The 15,141-nt window shown below is 40.5% G+C and overlaps 1 protein-coding gene across 1 annotated transcript in view; it reads left to right on the top strand.

The window, feature by feature from the left end:
• Nucleotides 1-15,141, top strand: part of TTC39C (tetratricopeptide repeat domain 39C) — a 70,579-nt gene that overhangs the window by 27,428 nt on the left and 28,010 nt on the right. Inside the window, exon 2 of the mRNA XM_018565682.1 lies at nucleotides 11,304-11,350. Coding sequence (XP_018421184.1) covers nucleotides 11,304-11,350 — 47 coding nt within the window. The remainder of the gene's footprint in view (nucleotides 1-11,303; nucleotides 11,351-15,141) is intronic.

Genomic DNA, 15,141 nt, shown 5'->3' with positions numbered 1-15,141 from the left:
CAGCTTTAAGCAGCCAGCACTTCTAATAAGTAATACAGTGAGATCCAGCATGTTCTCCTTACTTGTTGAGTGAAAGTTGACCTCTGAGGATTTTAGGAGAATGGTAAATGACTTCCGGTACTGAAACAGACACTGTATTTAGCACCTTCTTCTGTTTACTCTTTATATAAAAGATTGTCTTTAACCAGTAGTCAGTTTTATTCCCTGTATTACCTCATAAAACTTTCCATTAGGTGATCCAATAGCAGGCATAAATATAATGTGAGCTGCAGAGTTCTATTGGTGTCACGTCAGGTAATGTTTATCAGAGCAGGTTTTATGATGTTGATTTTAATAGCTTTGAAGTATAACCGCTCCGCATTTTCATTCGCTGGAACACTTGTGTAGCCAGACAATAGACCATCTCTTTGTTTTGGTCTGAACTTTTTAAAGCACTATCATTCACACAGTGGCACTAGATGTGCAGTTGTTATGGTACTTGTCCTTTAGCTACCAGAAGTAAGGATTCCGAATCACTATTGTAACAAAGGCTGTTAAAATGTTACTTTCAATTAGAGGTGTATTTCTGGGTCTGCTAGAGGTATAAAAAAAAAAATTCTCTGGGTATACACATTACATTCATTGCCATGTCACAGCTTTGAGCCCTATATGTGCCTCTTCTCCATGTGTACCCTCTTACTTGTATACTTGATGTATGTATGTATGTATTTTATATAAAGGTGTGAGGCCAGATGTGTGTAATCAGACATTTGTATCTGCTCCCAAAACATGGTGATTATCAGCCGGCAGCTACTCCTTCCAGTCCACACTACAGGGCTGTAGCTACCATGGGGCGAGTGAGGCACTCGCCTCAGGCGCAGCTGAGAGGGGGCACAGCCAGGGCCGGCCTGGCTGCGCCCCCTCGCCCCTGTTGTCATGGCGAGCACAGGGCACCATTGGCAACAGGGGCGCCAGGCGGCCAACACAGCCCTGGCTTGGGAGGGAGAAAAAGAGCGGTACAGGCCCCAGCTTCTCCTCGGATCCTCAATCTCTTTTTCGATTTCCCCAAAGCCCCGACAGTAAAAAAAATAAAAAAATAAATAAATAAATAAATAAAAAATACACGCGCACATCGGACTCTGTGCAAAGACTAAAAACTTGTTTAGGACGAAATTAAACTAAAAATGTTTCATTAGATTTGTCAAACAAAATACATGTTAATGCTATTTTGGATTTGGCCACCAGCGCATTCTGCGGGGCGCATGATGTCACATACCGCACAGGTCTGTTGGGGGGCACAATTTTCTGTTCTTGCCTGGGGCGCAAAGGAGCTAGCTATGGCTCTGCCACACACTGTTATCTGGCAGCCCCCAACCTGTCCACCATATTTGTGTGACAGCTGCCTCCCCACCTCCCATCCACACTAGATCATAGTACAGGGGATCGAGGAGGCTGAGCATGATCTGATCTCTCTCTTCTAAAATCCATGGTCATCTCCTCCTGTAGTTGTTTTCTTTTTCCACCGTTCATGATCATCTGGTTTATTCCATTACTTTTCCTTGTCCACTTTTCCCAATGTTTCATAGTGAACTCCTCCTTATCATAGATCTACCCATCATAGTACCTGGTACTGTTTTCATCCACCCTGAAGGTTTTGGACATTTGGACTGCACCTACTGCAGTCTTTATTTCATGAAATAATGATGAAATGTAACATTGTCCAACTTGGGGATCTTGCCAAAGACATCTATGAAACCGTTAGATACCTTTTAGGTGTTTTAACTATCAATCTTGTACCTAAAACCTGTTTTGGGTAGACCCTTTAGGCCTTTTGTTGTGAAGTTCATAATTAAGGTGCTGTGACTGGTAAGGCGATCTTGATTTGATTTACCCCTTCCCATGCTGCATGGGACCAGAAACTCCCTAGAGTCTGACTGTGCTCCAGGACCAAGCTAATAGAGTGCTATTTATTTTAAAACTGGCACTGAGAATTTTCAAATGCAGGTATCACCTTTTTATGCAAACATCTTCAATAGTGTAATAGGTACATGGTACACCAAACAACCAATTCCTTAACTCCTTTCTACATTTTGGGTCAATATACTCATTTTTCCAAGTTTAAAATGTACAGTGTGCATTTACAAGGCATAGAATTTACTCTGGAGAAGGTGGAGGGGCTTGGCTGAGACAAAGTGTGCGGTCTGTTGACCTATATGTTTTAGCTACCATGTTTTATGATAGTGGTGAAGCTGGCAGATAAGCACTGATGAGCACTAACAAGCTTAGAACAGCTAAATGCAATTTAGATAAATTGCTCTATATTTAGGTTGTATCCACTGTATACTATCCATTAGTCAATGGTTCTGGGTGTACAGAAGGTCACCAGGATATAATGGAACCTGTGCATGTCTCTGCCTGATATCCTGAGCAATAAACCACTTGTGTTTGTGGCCGAAGTGATGGCATGTAAAAGAGGACACTGCTGTACCTCCCGCAGCTGAAGCTATACATACATGTGCAGGTTTGTTTATTTGTTAAGCAAATGATTTGACTAACAAAATAATCTTTCCGTACACTTCCATAAGAACACGCTATTGACTATGTCATAAGAGCATCTAATAAACTTTCAGTGTAGTAATGGTCCTAATCCTTCATCCTGACCATCACTTTTCCTCCATCTTTGGCATCTGTTATATTTCTTGAATCACCTGATTTAATAACATTTGTGCACACCAAGGTACCACAGAGATGTGTGCATTTCCTACCGTATTAATTGCACACAGGCACACAAGCCATGTACACAAAGTTCTGTGTTTTAAAATGTCACCTTAAGCTGAATTCCAGTCATTAGTAGAATATAAAAAGCATCTGTCCCCACCAAATTGAAAAGTTTAAATGCTAGTTTATTCTAGGGGAGTTTTAAAGCTTCTAGCCACAAAGTCCATACGTTGTTACCGGTTTTGCAGATGTGGCCTCTCAGTCTCCAGCATTATCATGCACTATGCTTTTGCATTGTATATGATGACACTGCCCACAGACTGGGAGTGTAGGAGAGCACCGGGGAAGCAAGGAATAAGGTTGGTATTCTTTTAGCTTAATCCTCCTTTGGACTAAACAAGCACTTAAAACTTGCTATCTGGAGGTAGGGCACATACTACTAATATTTTATTGCTGACTGGAGTTCTTTTTTAAATTAGCAATACAGAGGATGAGAGAATAATGCTGTAGGTTGATGTTTGACCTTTGATGAAGGTGCCATTCCCTGCCAAGGCTAGATAAATGAACACAGGAGCCAAATTATTGAGGAACCTGCTAGCTTGGCAGATGTGTACTCATGCTAGATGTTTGTGTCATGCAGTTAGGCAATTGCATTTGGTAGTGGCCCAGTCCTATACATAAACTTACATTTGCTTTACTTAACTTCTAAAGATTTAGCTCCAAAAATAATCAATGCATTATATACTTGCTGCAAGTGCTTCAGCATGGATTACATCAAATGCAGTGTCAACCAAGATATTTAAAGCGGAAGTAAATTCTATTTTTTTAAAAAAAATGCTGACAGCTGAGCTTTTTTAGAGACGCCATAAGTCTTTTCTGTCATAAATGCTTCTCTGCATTTCAACATCTTTTTTTCATTTCTGAATGTACACTGAGCCGCATATGTGTAGCTCAGTGTACAGTCTTGTAAATTATTTTGTGCTAGGATGAAGTAACTCCCGTGCACATGAGTGGGAGTTATATCATCCAGGCTTGGCAATCAGGATGGCTGAAGATTCTGAACCCAGAAGAAGACTGGGTGAAGATAAAAGCAATGGTGACACGAAGGGGACTGCGGCTGTTACTTCGCTGGAGAAGAGCATCCATTAGGTGTATAATTTGTGTACCGTATTTTTCCGTCTATAAGACGCCCCCATGTATAAGACGCCCCCAACTTTTCTTACCCAAAATTAAGAAATCAATATTTTAAATGATATAATGCATCACACTTACCTCTGAGTCAATCACGTTATGCTCCGACATTACAGCTCTGGACACTGGCTACACGCTCTCCCCAGCAACAGCTGTCAGCTGTTGCTGGGGAGAGCGGATTACAGAGCCACTCTCCCCAGCAACAGCTGACGTCAGGTACAAAAGATTTATGATTGGAGGAAAACTTATCTGGTCTCTGCAATCCGAAGTTTCACTCGTCAGGCTAGTTTGCAGTGGTATCGGCACTTTCGGGAGTGTCGCAACCGCGGTTCTCCTCTCGGCACCCGTGTATAAGACGCCCCTCTATTTTTAGGTAAACATTTTAAATTAAAAGGTTGCGCCTTATGCGCGGAAAAATACGGTATTTGTATATTTTGTAATATATGTATATTTTGCACATTGTGGCAAACGTCCTGAGGGCCACACTTCTAAGCTGTTTATTTTCACTTTAAGTAAGCTGCACTAATTTTTTTGAAGGACAAACAAAAATTATAATGACCATATACAGTAGATATGTGAAACAAAGTATACACCATGGAAATTGCTGACTGTTTTAATATATTTAACCAGACACATATTCGATCTTCATTTAAACAGTGCATACAGATAAATGTGATATACTGAAATAAAACACAAGGAAATGTTTTCTGTTCAATTTATTTAACAAAATAACTGTACCGGTAACTATTCTCACCAGGAGATATCGTGAGGGGAAATTTGAAATGTTTTAGTTATTCCCAGAACAAGAAGTGAGGAGATATCTCCCAAAGAAGACACCTATTCAGATGGACATCTGTCTGTGAGAGAAATTCCCCTCACTTTGAGAGATTTCCTTTAACTTCCTGTTGTGTCTCTGGGACAAGAAGTGAATTGAAATTTCCTCCATTCTATGCAGACAGCAAAAATAAGCAGGCAAAGTGTTTTTTTTTCTGTAAATACACTTGACATTAGGGAAAACTTACCAAGGAACCTGACTTCATGAGCGCCAGAATTTCGCACAATATTATGACATAACATCAACAGGCCAGCATCCACATTGAGAATATGCATTGTACATGTTTTTAATGCTTACAGAATTGCCATACTTACCGTTGTGATAAAATTCTCTTGGCTGCTGGGAGGGATAAATATTACAGCCTATTGCACCCATGAAGTTAAGAAACTGAGCAATACTGTAAAATGATGATAAATTGTGTCCCATTCTTTATTAAAAGCAAGACGTGTCTGTGTGCTGATCAGAAATTGACCAAATACATGCCTAACTGCAGATCGTAAAAGGCAAAGTGTAAAACCTAGCCTATGGAAAGATCCATTTGCCATAAACTGCAGGCAGCAAAGCAGTTTAGACATACCAGTGGCTCCTGGCAGTCCTGGGTTCTAAATATTATGGTAGCTCCTGATACAAAGAAGCCAGGACTGTATGGTTTAGCTGTGTAAGCTCGTACACCACTTTGTCCAATAAATCCACAAGTTTCCATCCTCCGAAGTCTTTGGAAACTGAGAAACTCCTCTAAAACTTCCTGAAAGCGCTCCATCTGGCTTGCCTCAGCCTCACACTACATTTCATACGCTACATTCTCATGCAATCCTATGGCATACATGAACTGAGTGTACGGTAAATCACAAGTTAAAATTTTGCGCAATTAAGTTGTGTACCTTAAACATTTTGCCTATAAGGTCATTGGTGCAATACCATTTCCGGTAAAAAAATACAGTTATCCTTTGACATAAATCTATCTTAAAAAAAAATACAATGCAGCCATTGCTGACTTTTTGAGAATGCTAGTTGTCTGGTTGTTATGCAAACCTACAGCCTTCAATACTTGACGTCATTGTTATGGAACAAGTATACTTATCAGCAACATATGAATAATTTTAGAAGTCATTACTTAGGACTTGTTTGTCATTTTAATTGATTTTAGATGTTCTTTGTCAGTAGGTGTATTTATATGTTTTTCTACTTTATTATTAATTCTCATTAAAATTTGTTACATTATCATTACCTGTTTGATTATTATAGACAGCTCCTATTTTGGGATTCCGTATTTTCGGGGAACTTTGCTTATTATTCATTACTATCATACATGCTCTGGGTTATGGAAGCAATAGGGTCAGTCAGGCAACAAACATTTGCAGCAGAAACCAGCAATGGCAGCTTCTTTTTCTCTCAGGAAAGGTTTCCTTTAAATGCTGGACATGACGTGTAGGTAAAAAGCAGTAGTTAAGCGCATGATGAATTTAATTGTAATGAAAATAGCAAGCGGCTTGCTACTTTATGTTACATTTAGCACTGAGCCAGAATCACACAGCATTACAAGAACTGCTGGAGCTATTCAGACCTTTAATCAAGTGTACAGTCATTATAACAGTATGACAAATAGAATGACTTGAATTGACTTGTTTTTGTTCCAGTTAATGGATTTGTGTGATTCAGAAACTCACTGCAGTCTGGAGTGTGAACATACTGTGGAGAAACGGGGCCGTACAAGCACAGTAATTTGTGATCATATGTGCTGCCATTGTGTGCATGTATAACAGTACTGTTAAACCTTAAATACACATCTTATTTTTTCCTATGATTCATTGTATGATGTAATATGTTCAGTTGATCTCAGGGTAGGTTTCCACTACAGATCATAAAATTTAGGAGACAAACCCAACTGCTAATATTCATCCAGGGCAGAAAAAGTTCACAACGGAACATGTATAACACAGTCATCTATTTTTGGGTGAGAATTGTCCAATGGTGTCAATTTCCTAGTTTCCCGATGTGTGTTGTGGTTCCTCACATTGGCCCATGTGTCGCTACAGGACACAGTATACAAGACCAAACAAACAAGTGGGACTTTTAAGTTGTGTGTTGTATAACTCTAAAACAAAAGCACAGAGCGCCCCAACATGTGCAAGATCGTTTTATGAAGATATAAAGAACAATAAAAACATACTCAGAAAAGTATAGCAGTAAGCGCTTATAGAACCCAATCAGATCCAAGTATAGGAAGTGTATAAGCCATATTGGCTATCCACACAGGAGACGCCAATTAGCCAGCTGGCATGCTACCTCACAGCTGATTGTCTGTTTTCACGGCTGACGCGTTTATGGGGCACACTGACCTTCATCAGAGCCACCAGTCGTGAGCTTGCTTGCATACTAAGAACTGAAAAGCCACCAATCAGATGTAGTTTCTAGATTGGCCAATCCAAGGCCTCCAGGAGCTACCATAGAGACTGCCTATATTTGTACAGAGTCGAGTCCATTGTAGCCGGCGCTTGAAGGCACGGCACAAGCAGTTTCTCACACCCAAAATACCAAATAAAGGAAACAAAAGCCCAGCCACCACACACTATAGACCACCACAGGGCCATTAAGTATAGAGATTGCTGTGTAATATCCCTCTGAGGTGGTAATAATAAACATCAGCACAAATGGCTTTTAAGTAAAACAGTATTTTGAATTAAAATCCATGTGTATAATAAAAAATATATATTATATATCAATAAATAGTTTTAAAAAAATGAATAAAAGAACTACTGCATCCCTACAAAGGATAATGGTTCAAGAAGTGACCCCTACCAACCGACCGCAATTATGCACCATTATACATAGAATGTTTATTTTTCCACATAATATTCCTATGTATTCCCCTTACTATTAGAGGTAGATTGCTCTAGCTGGATAGTTCATTGCATTATGATCCGGTTGGTAGGGGTTGTGTCTTTCTGCCTCTCGTCTTTCTCACACATTTTTGTGCCTCTATTTATTTTATTTTTAGGAGATTTGTTAATTTAATTTGTTTACTCATGATGATGCAGGAGGTCACATGTGACCCATTGTGAGAGGTATGTTATCAGAATTCTCAGTCTCTGGATCTTCTCCATGAGAGTCTCAACAGTTTTCTTTGTTGTGTTTCTCTGGAACAAGAAATGTAATTATCTGCACTTAGTTTGAAATGACAAGCAATAGACCGTCTTCTGTAACTGTGGTTCTTAGTAAGACCTGCCAGCCAAACTAAGGAGCACACAAATAAATTTTAAACTGCAACTGAAGCCAAAACTTTTTTTTTAGTTTTGGATAGAGTGGAGGTGAATTACAACCCCTGCCAGGTTTTTATTGCTGCCTGTGTCCCCTTAAGGGAGATTCACCCTCTATTTTTTTGTCCTGGTGGTTATCACAAAAAGTGAAAGAAAATCACAAATGTTGGGTTGTCATTGTCTCTTTGGAGGGATTTTTTCTCACTTCCTGTTGTGGCTATCAGAAAGGAACACAGATGGCAAAAACAGCTTAGGGGTTATAATCCTTCCTTACTCTGTTCAAAACTAAAAAACAACATGTTTTGGTTTTAGTTCTGCTTTAACTATACTAGATTGTTGTATTGTAGTAAGGGATGCAACTATACCGGTTCTGCTAGCATGGAAGGGTAATTACCTGTTGCCTGGCTTCCTGATTGGCTGGGAAGCCGGCTCTATGCTGTTTGATCAGCATCAAGCTGGCCAGATTGCTGATTGGCCTGGGAAGCTGGGTCCATGTTCCCTTGCGGCACTGCCGGTCAGAGGAAATCTCCCTCTGACCGGAAGTAGTGGACAAGGTATCGGAGCATTTGGGCAAGTACGAGTACCGATTGGCACTGATACCAATACTAGTATCGGTATTGGTGCATCCCTAATTGTAGGTTAATAAACTAAAATGTAATAAACAATCAGTGTACTTGTTATGCATAACATGATCTCTTCCTAGGTAAGAAAGGCATAAGTGTTATGCGGCAGGCGTGTAAGTTTGGCTGGAGAAAGTGTGATAGTCTGGGCACTGTTCAATACAGCATGCAGCTAAAAATCTAGATGTAACAAAATTACCTCCTCACCAACATGCTGATGGAATTGTTAATTAAACCCTTTCCATTTATCAATGCATAACTTATTTTAGACCCAGTGACAGCATCACTGGGTCCCTGTGCTTCTTTAGGAAATACAGACCGCTCATGGCTGGAGGGAGAGGCTAGCAAGGTGCTCTGATGTTTTTTTCACTTTAACACTGTCTCCTGTTCTATTGACACATTCCAGATGCCAACGCATCTCAATTTCAGTGTCCTCCATGCTTTCTCCATTGTCCTGGTGATGCTGAAACAATTCTACACTACTTCCACTGCACCAGAATAGCCTGCTTCAAATTCAGCATGCCTAATAGTAGAAACTAAATTTGAACACTAGTCCTCATTTGTAAAAACCTCTGTGTAGAGAATGGATGGCCGATGTCTGCAGGGGACAGCACCAGGGAAAAGGTAAATATGCAGCGTTTAATGCATGACTCTGACTCATTATGTTGTGGTGAAGGGGACCTTTATTTTAATACAGGTAGTTATATGGTACAGACAATTTACACAAGGCTTTACATAGTTGCACAATCACGTCAGTCCCTACCCTGAAGGAGCTTACAATCTACGATCCCTATCTCACAAACATACAGGGCCAATTAACCTACCAGCATGTATTTGGAGTGTGGAAGGAAACCCACACAAGCACAAGAAGAACATGCAATCTCCTTGCAGATAGTCTCCTGACTGGGTTCTGAACTGGGGGCCTTCAGTGATCTTCAGTGTTTCAAGGCAGAAGTGCTAACCACTATGCCACTGTGCTGTCCATAAAATGCAGTTTGTGGTGTGGACTGTGCAGTCTTTCATAGAGTGCTCTCTGAGTAATGCACCAAAGAACTCCATGTTTGGAGGAGAGGCCAATCACTTGGCTTTCCTAGGTCATATCTATGTGCTTTCCTCCCCCCTTTTTTTTGTGCATTCATTTTAATTGCACTCTGCTTGCTTCAAAGTACCGAAACAAGCTGAGTGCAATGTACATTTGTAAAGCACACAGCTGGGCTTATTAAGGCTGCAGTATTGCAGTTTTACTCCACACTTTATGTATGAGTGTATGTGCATATATATATATATACAGTATATACACATAGAATTCAAGATGAACAAAGACACTCTTGAATTAGAAAATATTCCTATCCCCATTTTACCCATACCCATCTGCCAAATTCATTGGCTCTGTGGTACAGCATTGTTTAAAGGAGGTGACTGCTTTGTTCTGTTATAGTCGTAACTTTTTACCTTTTATGAACTTTCACGGAAGTACACAATATTGACTTGTGTGGGATTTTTCAGCATTTACAGCTCCGCATTACCGTACTTCTCTGTGCTGGCATATGAACTGAATTGCCATTAACATAGATATTCATATTGATTACAGATGTTTTTATTCATCCTGAACAATGGCAGTGAAATTGTAAAGTGCCATCGTAATGGAGGTTTTAATGTCAAGGGAAATCATTAAACTAGAAAACTTTCTTCTTTTCTGAATACTGAGCATTTTCTTCCCTTTTGGTGCCACAGGAATATCATTACTCTGTACTATATCAAGAAATAGGCAGAGGATTAGTAAATATAGACCATTCAAGGTAATCTGTGGGCTGCTGGCACTCAGCCTGTAGTGACTCATCCATTATTTTACTTCTCCGCAGTCTGTTTGATAATAGCTTTAGTGAATAAATCAATGTACAAGTGGCTTCTAAAGCATTTTACAGACTGTACAAACCTTCCATGTGAATAATGTGCTCATCACAGTTTAATTTTAGAGAATACTCTTTAATCTGGAGTCGTGATTCACATATGGTGTCATGGCTGGTTTATTGCAATTATGGATGGTTTTAATTCTGAATTAACAGGTTTTATACTTGACTGTTAAGTATTGATATTAGGCATGATGTGGAAGAGCAGAAGAATAGGTATACGCAGCTCCTAAGTTAGTTCCAAATCTGCAGACAGGAGAGCATGACGCTGTTCATGGTTATGATTTCTCTGCAAGTGAATGGATGAGGGTGACTATGGCTGGTGTTTTACCAACGTGGCCATTACAAATGCTACTTGTTGCCAATGTTATTGCCAGGAAAGAGATAATAAGGCTGTTTTTTTTCCCCCTGATGGGCATCATCGATGTAAAGCCACATTGTAGTCTATGGTAACTTGGTGGCAGGCAGGGTTAACAGTGGAGAGGGTCGCACTACTGGGAAACAGAAGTAAGCAAGTGCCTGGGGTAAGGGGTTTAGTGCATTTTGGTAGATTGGTATTCACTGGGAGATGGAAAGCTGCCAGGGCTAAAAAAAAGGGTCAACATGACTATGGCTTTTATGCAGCAAATCAATAGATTGCCATTGCAGTTATTTAATTATTAAATTAGCTTTAATTTATGATTTTTTATTATAGTTTTTGTGTATTTTTTTACCAATCCCAGCAATATGTAATGATATGTGTTGATGAATATATAGTATGTATTAATCTCAGCAATATGTTTGTGTTTTGTAGGAATCACAGCCCATTGATGAGCTTTGGTGCTAGCTTTGTAAGCTTTCTGGTAAGTTCTGAGAATTAGCTCTTTCTGGTTATGCATGTATATGGTTAACAGTCTTTACATATCTATGTTTGACATTCCTACTCTATCTTTTTCAGTTCAACCACCCATACATGGGGTATTTGCCTGTCAGTAAAAATGTCCTTTATCTTTTCTGTATACTAGGTCTGGCCTTGATCTTTTACCTCGATTTACATTTCCTCTTCTGCAATGATTTATACTTTGCAATAATTGATTTACAAAATGAAAACGTTCCCATAGATATTACAAGTCTTAAGAATTCTGCCATTCATACATTATAATAGTTAAATATTCCAATTACCACTTCCTAGTGTTCTGTAGGTGCTCAACCTCCCTGTGTAAGTAGTCCATCTTGGAGTGACCAGAGAGTGAGATACCCAGCCCCATCCAGCATTCTGTATCAGGTAGAGGGCTGTTTCCCTGGAATATTTTTGAGGGTCCTCTGAGGGTCCTTTACTTTGGCAAAGCAAAAAACAGAAGATATTGTGGTTTTAAATGGTACGTTTGTGTGATTCCTAGAGATATAAATGACTGCCTTTGCAAATCAATAATCTCATTGGCACCTATATATGCTTGTCACCCATAACTGGGTTGCATATGATGAGTTGCAGGCCATAGACATTCACATATTTATGTATGTGTGCAGCAGTATCATTAGGGAAGATGTGTCTTTAACTGTGTGCAATGGACCTTCCTCAATTCATAATGCAGAAGGATCAAATTGTACGTATTTTACATTTGTATAGCTGGTAAAGAGACACTGAATTAAGGGTTTAAATCTTAAAAATCTGTTCAAGTAACTTCACAATTAACAAAAATGTACCTTATTTTTGTATCACTCGGCTGTAGATCCTCAAATCATCTCCACTTTTGAACAGGTTGACCCTTTAAGCGACACTAAACTCAGAAGATAAATCTTAAAAATGCATTCATGTACCCTATTAACAAAAATGTAGTTTATTTATGTATCTCTCGGCTGTAGATCCTCAAATCATCTCTGAATTTGTGCTGACACTGTCCTTCCTTCTAGTGGGTGGCTACTTCTGTCCCCCATGTTCCTTGTGTGTGTTGTAAAGTAGCCACCGCTCTAAGCTTGCTCTAAGCTTGCTCCCAACCTTGTCCATCCCACCCCCAGGCTAAGCCCTGGTGGGAAACTGACCCGAGCACATGCCAATTCCTGAGAAACTCCTAGTGATTGACTGGAGAGGCATGGACACTCCTAAATGTTCCCCTATTGGCTGCCCCACTTTGTTTCAGGGTCACACCCCACTGACAGGTAGATGCAGTCAACAGCAGAACACCTAGCATTAACCAGAGGTTACCAGACTACAAATCAGCGAGACTGATTACAGAGCTAGCAACACTAACAGGGTTATTCACATAAGGGTGAAGAGTTTGGAGAAGGCAGGAGAAGTGAACAATCTAGGACAACATAGCTGAACTGGAAAGTGAGCTGAATTGGAGAATTTTTCCAAATCAGCTATGTTGTCCTAGATTGTTCACTTCTCCTGCCTTCTACAAACTCTTCACCCTTTTGTGAATAACCCTGTGAATTTCAATAGCCATTCCACTTAGGGTGGTAGGGGCTACACTTAAAGTTCCAAAATGTTCAACAACCAAAATCCCATGCTTTTAAATTGTGCCTGTTCATATATGAGTGCTCAGACACCTGTAGTTCACTGTCTGAAGTTTAAAAAGGTATATACGTTACTTTTGAAGCAAAATTGGGCATTTTTGGCCCCATAGTTTTAAATGGAAGCACCTTAAAGGAGAACTGTGGCTGCAGCGGCCTGTGTCCCTTCAAATCCGCGCTGCTCTCCCTGCCTGTGTTGTGCCGCTGCCCCCCGTACCTCCGCTGCTGTCCTGGCCTCCTCTTCCCCCGATCCGGTCCGTCGGCTTCTCTTCCCTGTTCCGGCTGATTCTCCCCTCCCCTGTCTGGCCGCGGCTCCTCTGCCCCGCCCCCTGCCTCCTCTTCATCTGCAGGCTGGAAGCCATATCCAGCCTGCTATTGGATATTGTAAAATGCAATAGCAGGCTGGCTATTGCACCCGCCTGCTATCAATCAGCATGGGAGGACCTGATAGAGAACCGTCTCCTTCAGGCCCCTCCTCTGCTGATTGACAGAAGCCAGTGGGCTGATGCAATAGCCAGCCTGCTATTGGCTATTGCAATTTGAAATATCCAATAGCAGGCTTGCTCAGAGCATTTAAAAAAATAAAAAATAAAAGTTTAAAAAAATTAAATTAAAAAGACAAATTAAAAAAAAAAGTTCAATAAATAAAAAAATTAAAATGCAAACACATAAAAAAAAATAAGTTTATAAAATTAAAAAATAGAAAAAAAACTTTTTGGGTGTGTAATTTTAAATAAATATTTTTAAAATTATATTATGATCTTCTGAACAACAGGAACGCAAAACAAACGTGACCCTTCCCTATACTATCCAAAACTAAAAAAAATTTTTTTGGCTGGAGTTACACTTAAAAAAATGTACCTGTTCCAACTTACATACAAATTCTACTTAAGTACAAACCTACAGTCCCTATCTTGTATGTAACACGGGGGCTGCCTGTATGTACCCGCCCTACTTTTCAAAGCATTTGGTACATGCATAGCATCATAGCAGGTGAGCTCCTTTTCTATACATAGTAACATAATAAGGTTAAAAAAGTTACATATGATCATAAACCTTGGAACCCAAAAAGCGATTGATCCACATGATAGTGAAATTCTTTTACATGCTGGCCCCAGTCAAGAGCATTTATAATGGGTTGTAGCCTTTTCAGATATAAATGCTGGTCAGCGGAGTTTAACTGACATACGCCAGTCTTGGTTATGAATTCCATCGGAAGACTTGTCTATTTGAATTTCATGTATTTTCTGTCCAGCTTCACTATGGCGCATACTCTATGTCTGTGAGTTGTTTTCTGTGAGAACCCTAGATATGTCCGCTCAGGGCTCAGCTTTTATCAGTTATGGCTGTCAAATGTACATAGCAGTAGAGAACTCTAAATTGTCTGTGACAGATACATAATGCGTAGACACAGCACACTTCTGATGGCTTTCACTGGATATGTTGCTAGGCAGCAATTGCAGTCTTTTTTACATGGCAGTGTACTTGGTAAAAGAAAAAGTAAAACATTTTAGTTATTAGGTAGGGATGCACCGATACCAGTTTTTTGGTATCTAGTACGAGAATGGACATATTTTTTTTTCTGTACTCGCTGATACCAAATACCGGCATCCGTGGGCCTGGATTATCGGGAAGCTGGGCAGCAGGTCATGACCCTCCACCCGGCCTTTGGATTTGCCTGAGAAGCCGGTGTTCTATCGAAAAGAACACCAGCTTCACTTCTTTCGTGAGACTGCGAGGCAGCCTGGCTTCCTGAACAAAGCTAGGCAGCAGGTCATGACATGACGCCCGGCTTCCTGCATGGTCAGGAAGCCAGGCTGCCTAGCAACAAGTGAAGCCGGCTTCCTAGCCAATCAGGAACTCAGGCGGCACATCATGAACCGCCTCCCGGCTTCCTGATTGGTCAGTAGGCCAGGCTGCCTTGCATTATGAAGCCGGCTTCCTAGTAAATCAGGAAGCCGGGAGGCAGGTCATGATCCACTGCCCAGCTTCCTGATTGGTCCGGAAGCCAGGCTGCCTAGCAAATTAGGTGCCTGCTTCAGCCATCCAAAATTCTGTTTATTTGTGAGTATGGCACACATCCTTGACGCACCCCCCCCCCCCCCCCCCCCGCCACACCACACTACTGCTGACACATA

Source organism: Nanorana parkeri, unplaced genomic scaffold (genome assembly GCF_000935625.1).
Source record: "Nanorana parkeri isolate BGI_ZX_2015 unplaced genomic scaffold, ASM93562v1 scaffold873, whole genome shotgun sequence".
Classification (NCBI taxonomy): Eukaryota; Metazoa; Chordata; class Amphibia; order Anura; family Dicroglossidae; genus Nanorana; species Nanorana parkeri.
The sequence above is the reverse complement of the archived record's forward strand: the minus strand, read 5'-3'. Positions and strand labels throughout refer to the sequence as shown.